The 10,309-nt window shown below is 47.6% G+C and overlaps 1 protein-coding gene across 1 annotated transcript in view; it reads left to right on the top strand.

The window, feature by feature from the left end:
* The window catches only part of pikfyve (phosphoinositide kinase, FYVE finger containing), a 54,495-nt gene that overhangs the window by 20,995 nt on the left and 23,191 nt on the right, over positions 1–10,309 (top strand). Inside the window, exons 8-18 of the mRNA XM_037686217.1 lie at positions 1,059–1,215; positions 2,198–2,355; positions 3,964–4,075; positions 4,202–4,349; positions 4,421–4,585; positions 6,224–6,283; positions 6,358–6,487; positions 7,843–8,023; positions 8,116–8,190; positions 9,804–9,911; positions 9,988–10,128. Of these exons, the coding sequence (XP_037542145.1) occupies positions 1,059–1,215; positions 2,198–2,355; positions 3,964–4,075; positions 4,202–4,349; positions 4,421–4,585; positions 6,224–6,283; positions 6,358–6,487; positions 7,843–8,023; positions 8,116–8,190; positions 9,804–9,911; positions 9,988–10,128 (1,435 nt within the window). The remainder of the gene's footprint in view (positions 1–1,058; positions 1,216–2,197; positions 2,356–3,963; positions 4,076–4,201; positions 4,350–4,420; positions 4,586–6,223; positions 6,284–6,357; positions 6,488–7,842; positions 8,024–8,115; positions 8,191–9,803; positions 9,912–9,987; positions 10,129–10,309) is intronic.

The following is a 10,309-nucleotide window of genomic DNA, read 5'->3' as shown; positions in this document are numbered from 1 at the left end:
AGGATGGATGATGGATGGATGGATGATGGTTGGATGGTTGGATGGATGGATGATGGATGGATGGTTGGTTGGATGGATGGATGGATGATGGATGGATGGATGATGGTTGGATGGATGGATGATGGATGGATGGATGATGGATGGATGGTTGGATGGATGGATGATGGACGGAACATATTGATGCGATGTTGGTGAACTCGAGTGAAGTGAAGTCTCGTGTGACGTTCGATGTAAACATGTTATGAACTCGGAGAGGCTCGCTGCTTTGCTGTAGTTGTGTTGGGCATCAGCGCAGCTTTGTGATAGAAAAGCTTGAATGTTTTTCATCTTAAAGTTTTTATTAAGAGCAGAACATTATTTTCTTTGAGGTCCTGGCCCATCTAAGCTGCCTCGCAGTGGATCAGCTGTATAAAATAATTTGTGCTGGATTAACCCAGCAAACGTTCAAACTTTTGCTGATCACTTGTGCTAAAGTGGTGAAGGCTGCACAGAAGATGTTGGACTCAGTCTCCCCACCATCACAGACATCTACACCTCCAGATGCAGGAAGAGGACCACCTGCATCATGAAGGACCACACTCACCCAGCACACACACTTTTTGTCCCACTCCCCTCAGGAAGAAGGTTGAGGAGCATTAAGTGTAGAACCACTAGACTGAGGAACAGCTTCTACCCTGAGGCTGTTAGACTCATGAATCTCTAACCAGAATAGTCACTGTGAAAAACCATATCATGTTGCTGCTGATCTGTTTCATGTTGCTGCTGATCCGTTTCATGTTGCTGCTGATCTGTTTCATGTTGATGTGTTCATGCTCATCTGCTCACACAGACTCATGTTCGTGCTGCTGTTGTTCTGCACATTGTTTTATACCATCAGTGCTTAGTGTATTCTTAGTTCATGTCTTGGATCTTGTCACTGGTTTTCTTTACAGTTATACTTTTGGTGGATGTAACTGGGACTCTGTGCACCGTTTCGTTCCACCACATGAGATGCAAACAACAAATAAATAAAGAAAGTTTGACTTTGACTTTTGACTTAAAGACGGCTTTCCTCTCAGGTCTGCCAGCGTGACCACCCTGTCTCTGGATCGCTCCGGGACCGCCCTGGTTCCGTCCTACGACAGTTCAGTCAGCCCGCCAACCAGCAGAGCCATGTCGGGGACCAAGAGCAGCACCAAGCTGGACCACAGTGAGGAAGAGAGGAAGATCTTGCTGGTAGTTTGGTCTTCATTTTAGGCCGTTTGTCACAGTAAACACATTTACACGAACATGCCAAAGATGGATCACTGAGGAGCTTCTCCACAATCCCATCTGTGTCTGTAGGAACGTTGGATGATTTGGAGCCTAAGCACCCTTAGGGTCTAGTGTTACCCGACCATGGCTTTCATGGTAGAATGAAATGGTTTACGATGCACAAACTGGCCACACGGCTCTAGTTGCCTGGTCACAAACGCTGAATGTTCAGTGAGACTACGATGGAAAATTCAACTACCGGTATTTTTATCCCTCTAAATTGAAAATACTGTCCGTGCATTTTATGAGCACGATAACTTGAATATCCATTTAAGTGTGTGGCTACATCTAGGCCCAAGAAAGTTCTTTTGAAAAGTGGGTTGCCAAGTCAAAATCCAAGATGGCTGCCACCACACATATATATGTAAACTGACTACCCATATAATTTGAGGAAACTATGCTTTCTTAGTTTTTATTTTATTTATATACTCAAATAATTGTTAGGCTGATGGTCCTCCTCGATCATGTGAACAGCTGGTTCTGGATGTCAACAAACTGGTTGATCCACCATGAGAAGGTGCCATTTATAAGACTGAGTTTGTTGCAGCTCCTCAGGCTGAAGAAGTGTCTTGGTTAAAAGATGAAATGTTTCAACAAGAAGAATCTGTCCAGAGGACCTGACTCCACCTGTTCAGATGCATCTACCTGGATTACTGAGCAGCATCAGGATCAGTGCGACTCATCCACTTGATTATGTTGCAGCAAACATTAAGGCTTACTAGCATCATCTGTTCATTCCCAGTCCAGAAAAACACTAACCTTCAAAACTACAACCATTCACTGTTCAGCTCCCTCAGAGATGGGGGACACTGTAGTTCCTCTTGTTCCACATTGTGTTCCACAGTTTCAGCCCAGTGAGATGCCACCTCACTTTTCACTGATCTGAACAGTGACCATCTTTCAGGATTCCTCCCACCTGAAGGACTTGTGGAAGAAAATCTGCCACAACAACACGGGGATGGAGTTCCAGGACCACCGATACTGGCTCAGGACTTATCCAAACTGCATTGTGGGAAAGGAACTTGTCAACTGGCTGCTGAGGAACGGTACCATCTCCACCAGGTACACATTCATTCATTCAGCCTTTATTTATACAGGTTAGTCTCACTGAGCCTCGAGGACTCTTTTACAGGAGAGACCTGTGTGTGTGTGTGTGTGTTGGCGCTTTATGAATGGACAAAGGAAAGAACACTTGTTGACTTTTTATAAGAGCTTCTACACATTAAACAGCTGTTGGATTAAAACAATCCAAGTGTCTGTCTTCATCAGCTGCATTCAGCTGAAACAAACAAGATTAAAACCCAACAGTCCTTAAAACGATGCATGTACCAGTAACCCCCACCTTCAGTTCACGTCATTTATATAGTTCCAAGTCTCAGTAGAAGTCATCTCAGGGCACTGAACAGAAACATTCAAATGCATAAAAAGTAAGTTCCTTTCACGCCAGAGAATTTTATTCTTGTTAGAAAATGAGTTACAGACATTTTGGTCAAAGCTTGAAAATGATGCACGAGTTCTCAGGCGATCTTGTCAAAAACCAGCCAGTAGGGAGCACAGCCCAGTCTCTGGTTCTGGTCCCAAGCCCGGGTAAATGGTTAGGGTTGTGTCAGGAACAGCATCCAACGTAAAACACTTTTGCCAAAACCATAACGCGAGTTCATCAAAGTGAAACCATACTGGATCGGTTGAGGCCTGAGTTAACAACGACCGCCACCAGTGCTGTTGACAAACAGGGTGCCGGAGGAAATTGAGCTGCTGTTAGTTGAAGACCACGAGGAGGGAAACGTGTCAGGAGACAGAGGAGAAGAGGAAAGTGAAGAATGTAGGACTGAGGGTTGCAACTCTAAATGTGGGGACAATGACAGGCAAAGGTAGAGAGCTGGCTGACATGATGCTGAGAAGGAAGGTAGATGTTTTATGTGTCCAAGAAACCAAGTGGAAGGGCAGCAAGGCTCACAGCACTGGAGCAGGGTTCAAACTGTTTTACCATGGTGTGGATAGAAAGAGAGAAGGAGTAGGGGTGGTCCTGAAGGAGGAGTTGACAAAGAATGTAGTAGAGGTGAAAAGAGTGTCAGATAGTGTGATGTGTCTGAAGGTTGAAGTAGAAGGTCTGATGCTAAATGTTGTCAGTGGTTATGCTCCACAGGTTGGATGTGATGTGGAGGAGAAAGATACATTTAGGAAAGATCTGGATGAAGAGATATAATATTTGGGAATAGCAAAATTTCTCTTTACTGTTCACTTCAGAGAGTGGTGAATGCATCCAACCATCCATCCATTCATATATCCATCCATCCAATTATCCATTCATACATCATCCATCCATCCATCCATCCATCCATCCATGTCTGAACCACCTCAACTGGCTCCTTTCGATGTGGAGGAGCAGTGGTTCTACTCAGTCTCTTCTGGATGACTGCATTAAAAATCCAAACACTTAGAAAATGTTTTTGTCTTTAAATAACACCCTTATAAAGTTTTATCCAAGCAGAATGGAGGAAAATATTTTTGCATAACATTTACACAAACATTTTTTCACTTCAAAAGCTCAATAGATTGTTCATCTGCAGCAGATAATCTTGTTTCCGCTGACATTTCGATTTGCCTCATTTCGAAGGAGTAAAAACTCAGAATGATGTTTGTGATGAAGCTTGTGCTTGGTCTCTGCAGGGCCCAGGCTATAGCCATCGGCCAGGCGTTGGTGGACGGTCGCTGGCTCGACTGTCTCACTCACCACGACCAGCTGTTCAGGGACGAGTATGCTCTTTACCGCCCCCTCCAGGTGAGCGTCCTCCACTGCAAGCACAAACCGAGAACCCACAGCACGCTTCACCACGTTACAAGTCGATGGCTCTGTTTTCTCATCGAGCTTTGGTCAAATAATTCTGTGCCTGCGTCTGCTCCTCAGAGCACAGAATTCTCCGAAACACCGTCTCCAGACAGCGACAGCATCAACTCCATCGAGGGACACTCTGAGCCGTCTTGGTTCAAGGACATAAAGTTTGATGACAGCGACTCAGAGCAGCTCATAGAAGAGTCCGACTACACGATGCCCAGTACGCCTGTTGTCTCCAGAGTTAATGAAAACGTTGTGAGCGTCGGCACATGAACCTTTGTCTCTGCTCAGACTCTGCCAGCCCCAGTAAGAGGACATCAGTCAGCAGCTTCCAGTCTGCGGTGGACAGCGACTCTGCCGCCTCCATCAACCTCAACATGGAGCAGAACAACGTGAACTTTCACATCAGGAAGCAGTCCAAATACCCACACGTGCCCCCTGCCCCCGAGCACAAAGGTACGCTTCACACATGAGGATCTGTGCATGGGTTACTCCTACAGCCTGCACACGCTGAGGGACTGAAGAGTCTACAGCAGGGGGGTCCAGTCCTGGTCCTGGAGGGACACTGTCCTGCACATTTTAACAGCCTTCTGCACAACTTGAAGAGCTGCTTGTACCATTGAACCAGGTGTGTTGGATGGTGGTCCTCCAGGACCAGGACTGGACACCCCTGGTCTTCAGTACAACTCAGAGACGTCAATGACCGTTGTCGGTCCTGGTCTGGGCTTCAGCTTCCTGTCTTCTCTCTTTATCCAACTCTTCCTGATCTTTAGGAAACCCGCTGCCATCATGGCTCCTTCAGTCAGAACTAAACACCTGCACCTGGGCTACGTACGAAACGGTCCCAACAAGAACCGATTTACTGTCAACGTCCATCAAGGACTAAGGGCTAGGTATCCCCCACATTTCTCTGGTTGGAACCAAACCAGCAGGTCCTGGTTTAGGAAAACTGTCATGCTGCATCTTTCCAACCAGAGTCTGTGCAGGTGGAATGTGGGGATTGTACAAAACTTTACTTAATCTCCAAAATAGTGTTCAGATTAGCATCATGCCACGACTGCAGTTTTCTGAATATGTTTGTAGAATAAAAGAAATGTTTACCGGTAGTTAAAGTTCATATTCAGAGAATTCAGCATCAGTGGGCATTGAATGTAGAACATGTGAACATAGGACCACCACTGCATCTCTACCTTTAAGTCTTTATTTTGTCAAAATGTGAGCGATGCAGTCGGGAGTTTCTCTTTCCTGGAACTGGAAACACCGTTTGTCCGTCCAGCCGTGCACGTTGTGAACATAACTTGAAGAATAAGTGAGGTACCGACTCCCAGTTTGGTGTGTGGCAGCATCTAGGCGCAGTGTTTCCCTTATCATTATTCAAGGAGGGTGCCCCGCCCTGTCAACAGAACGGAGCACCCTGCCTAGTAAATTGACCCCCCCACCTCCACCCCCACCCCAGCAACAACTGATGGCACTGACTTAGTGCTTAGCTAGCAGCTTGCAATGCAGACACGCTAGCTAAGAAGCAACAGACATAGCGTTCCACTTCTCTTGCTCTCTCCACCACCCCCTCCCCCGGTCAACAACTGCCGGCTCTAATGTAGCGCAACTGTTTTCCAACCCCCCCATCGACAAAAGTCTCCTAAGACATGAGAACGTCCTGCCAAGGACCTCGGGGAAACACCCACCGAGGTGTAAGAAAGGTTCCTCTGAAAATTGGGTTGCCACGTCAAAATCCAAAATGGCCACCACCATATATGCATATAAACCGACACGCCGATCATTTGAGGAAACTACGCTTTCTTGATTTTGTTTTGCTTAAAAGTGTATTTTCCTCAAATGACGGGTGGCCAAAGGTTAATCTATGGGGGCCAAGACCACCGTTGGCCACCCCCTGGCTCTGCCTCTGTGCAGGTAAAAACTGTAATAAACACATAATTTTTTTAGGTAATTAGGAGTTTCCACGTGTCACGCCATCAACTTGCAGTAAACCAGAGAAACGACATATTACATATTACCGTGACGAACGTTTCTGATCATTTCCTGCTTGTTTTACTTTGAGTAGCTTCTCTAACAACCAGCAAACTGTCTGAACAGAGTTTCTCGTGTCGGAGGACGGAGGACAGAACATCGTCATCAGCGACGCCTTCATCAAAGGTAGGAGCCGACCTGTGCCGCCTCGGTTCGACCCCTAACGACCTCTTCTTCCTGACGCGCTGCTCCCGCCTCAGAGTCTTTGTTCAACCGCCGTGTGGAGGAGAAGGCCAAGGAGATGCTGTTCACGCCGCTGGGCTGGCACCACAGCTCCCTGGAGCAGCTCCGAGAGGAGAACGGGGAGAAGAAGGCCATGGAGCGACTGCTGTGAGTCCCGCCGAGCCTCCGTCTGAATGCCGTGAATGTCGGGCAGCAGCTTAGCGTCACAAACCGTCTCCACTTCCAGTCCTTCTGCAACAAGCAGAACATCACGTTCATTTATGTGTTCCTGCTTCCATCACCAAACACCCATTACATGTTGATCAGCTGCCAAATGACGTGCACAAGGCTCAGTTTTTACATTTGTGTCCACGTCGCGAAGGAAAGAGAAGGAATTAGAACTACCGTCCGTGCACGTTGTGAGCGTGACTTGAAAAATAAGAGAGGTACCAGCTTCCATTTTGGTGTGTGGCTGCGTCCAGGAGTAAGATTCGTCACCATCAACAATTGGATTGCCAGGTTAAAATCCAAAATGGCTGCCGCCATGTAAACTGGCCAACCCATCGTCTGTGGAAACTGTTTCATAGTTTTTTCTAACGGAGAACGGACTGGACCTCTACAGATCCTGTCTCCCTCATCCAGACACTCGAAGCTCTTTACAACAACCTGTGCCTCATGTACCCGTTCATACAGCTCTCTACTATAACCAGAGCTTTATCACATTCAGACACCGGCGGGACACACATCGGAGGCAATGAGGGGTTCAGTGTCTTGCTCAGGGACACTTCAGCATGTGACTGCTGGTGGAATTGAACCGTCAACTCTTGCATTGGAGGACGACTGCTCTAACCAGTCAGCCACAGCCGCTCCTCAAATGACTGGGGAGACCAAAGATTACTCTTTGGGGTTCACGGCCTCCATTGGCCACCCTCTGGCTCCTCCCCTGCTGCAGGTGGAGGATAAAAACCCTTCTGTTCTCCACAGTGTAACGACTCCACTTGAATATGTTGCAACAACAAAAACATTTAGGTTTACGGTCACGGCTCTAACCCCTCGGACGTTGGAGTGCCGCAGGTTGTTTTAAATGTTTGGTCTCACATGAACCCCTCTTTGATTTAAGTGTTGCTTTATTTGCTTTAGTGCAGGGGTGTCGAACTCACTTACAACTGGGGGCCAAAATTAAAACCTTTTTCAAACGAAGGGCCAGTTTCAGATTCTACATGAACTCAAGTTAGATACTCGGCATCTTTTCTTGGCTGCAGGTTCCACAACAAGAGTTTGATTGGTCTCATTCGATGTTCTCTGTTGCACTTTTGACATCATAATCAAAGATTACTGAAAAAATTAAGGTGATTAAGGTATTTTACATTTAACACATCATCTTGAGGGCCAGATGAGATGTCCAGGGCCACATTTGGCCCCCGGGCCTTGAGGTTGACACATGTGAATCGTCTCAAACCGTCCTGTGACGGTGCGTTCCTCCATCGGCTGCGTATTGATCTATAATGATTTTGTTCTTCCAGCTCCGCCAACCACAGCCACATGATGGCGCTGCTGCAGCAGCTGCTCTACAGCCAGTCCCTGTCCCTGTCCTGGAGGGACATCATCGTCCCCGTGGTCCGGCAGGTCGTCCAGACGGTCCGACCCGACGTCCGCAGCTGCGACGACGACATGGACATCCGTCAGCTGGTGCACATTAAAAAGGTGAGCCGGCGCCGCCGGGCCGCTCCGCAGACCTCCCATGTCAAGGAAGCGGGTGGAGGACGCAGAATCGCTCGTGTCTGTTTGTGTTTCAGATCCCCGGAGGCAAGAAGTTCGACTCCATGTTGGTCAACGGCTTCGTCTGCACCAAGAACATCGCCCACAAGAAGGTAGCTGCGCTCCGTCCTCCACCGGTTTGACTCACTGCTCTGCTGCTCACGGAGCAGTCGGGGAAACGAAGCTAAAACCCTCCAGCTCATCTGCGGGGAGTGGACGTAAATGTTTTTAATTCACTCTCACTGAGGTCCGTTTTTCAAGAGGGGGGGTGGTGGTGCAGAGGTTAGAGAAGGTGGGCCTCTGATCAGAAGGTCGCCGGTTCAACTGTCCGGACAAACAACATCAAAATGTGGGTGAGAAAAGGTGAAGCGCCCACACCTGCCTCCACCCTCATTTCGCACCCTGGGCCCTTGAGCAAGGCCGTTGACCCCCACCATCTGCTCCCCGGGAGCCCAAGATGTCGGCTCTCTGCTCCACACAGAGGCTGCGGTAGCTCGGTGTCTGTGTTGATCAGGAAGGACTCGGAGTGAAAACGGTCGTCTTGGTCCCGTGTGGAACCCCTGAACAAGGAGCAGCCGAAAGAAGAAAAACCTGACATCTGTTTTTCGTAACTCGTTCCTCAGTTTTTGTTTCATTTCAACTCTTCATGAATCAAAACGTTCGGCTCATTCAGACAGCCCAGCTTCCACTTCTGGTTGTGCATTTTAACTTTTTGAAATATTTAGCTTTGTCGGCCATGTTTTTTTCATTGAAAAAGAGCACATCCTTCAAACCCTTTAGCTGTTTGAAACCTTTTACTGCTTATTTCAGCTTCTTTGTGCTCATTTTAGCTTTTGTTCTGGTTCAGCTTTGTTCAGCTGTTTTGCTCTTTTCAGATTCCTTTTGATACATTCGGCTTGTTAGGCTACATTTTAGCTGTTTTTCTGCTCTGTTCTGCTTTCAGCAAACGCCGGCTGTTCACATTCAGCTCATGCTAACAGTTTAGCCATAAACCCTTTTCGGCTGGTTTCAGCAGAACTCCCTCTCGCTGCTTTTCTCAGGAAGTGACATTTTTCTGCTTCATTTAAAGAGTTTGTGGCTCGTCGGGACCCGGAGCTCGGTCCTGGTCCAGTCTCACAAACGATTCTGATGCTTTTTTATTTAGACCAGTTCTGGACTGTCCCGAGAACGTAACCCGTGAGTTTCTGGGACCTCAGCCGACGCTTCATTCTGGGTCCTCCGCCGGGATTTTCACCAGATCTGGACAGAACCATGGGAGAACACAACCGTTTCATCATTTGCTCCTTATTTTTATTTTACTCTTACATATTCTGTGTGCTGCGGCTGACGCTCCTCCTCTGCTGAACAAGTTTCTTCTCTGGGAGCTACAAAGGTTTTCAGCCGGTCTTCGTCACGTCCCTCCTGTCGGGTTCATGCATCTATTTTATTTGTAACAAAAGTACGATTTATTTCCCTCTCTCTGGTTTGGAAGACATTTTATTTCTTCATTTATTGCTCGTACAAAACTGAAGAATGTGTCCAAGACAAATGTATTTGATTTCTTGAAAACGTGTTCAGCCACAGCGCCCCTTCGTTTTCAGACCTCACATTTATTACGTTTATTTTTTCAGTCTTTTATCTTTAAGGCCTGTTTTCAAAATAAACTGCTGCTTGGCTCTAAACCTGTTGGTCGTCAGTTGAGTTGGATTTTATTGAGGCTGTTCTGACAGTTCTCGTGTGGCCCCAGATGAACCCGTACATCAAGAACCCCAGGGTCCTGCTGCTCAAGTGTCCCATCGAGTACCTGTACAGGGAGGAGACCAAGTTCACCTGCATCGAGCCCATCGTGCTGCAGGTGAGCCGCTCGGCCCGCCGCCGCCGCAGGACGCCCGCCGCTCTCAGACTCACGTGTCGTCTCTGCCGTCCTGCAGGAGCGCGAGTTCCTGAGGAACTACGTGCAGCGCATCGTCGACGTGCGCCCCAACCTGGTGCTGGTGGAGAAGACCGTGTCCCGGATCGCTCAGGACCTGCTGCTGGAGCACGGCATCACGCTGGTCATCAACGTCAAACCGGTGCGTGGACGAGTCCGAGTCCTTCACTCATTCATTTGTTCATTCGTGTGTTTGTTTGTTTGTTCATTCGTTCATTCATTCGTTTGTTTGTTCTTTTGTTCATTCATTTGTTCATTTGTTCGTTCGTTCGTTCTTTCGTTCGTTTGTTTGTTCTTTCGTTCATTCATTTGTTCATTTGTTC

The sequence above is a fragment of the Nematolebias whitei genome, chromosome 13 (assembly GCF_014905685.2).
Source record: "Nematolebias whitei isolate Nwh7 chromosome 13, NemWhi1, whole genome shotgun sequence".
Classification (NCBI taxonomy): domain Eukaryota; kingdom Metazoa; phylum Chordata; class Actinopteri; order Cyprinodontiformes; family Rivulidae; genus Nematolebias; species Nematolebias whitei.
Note: the sequence above shows the minus strand (reverse complement) of the source record. Positions and strands in the feature narration are given on the sequence as shown.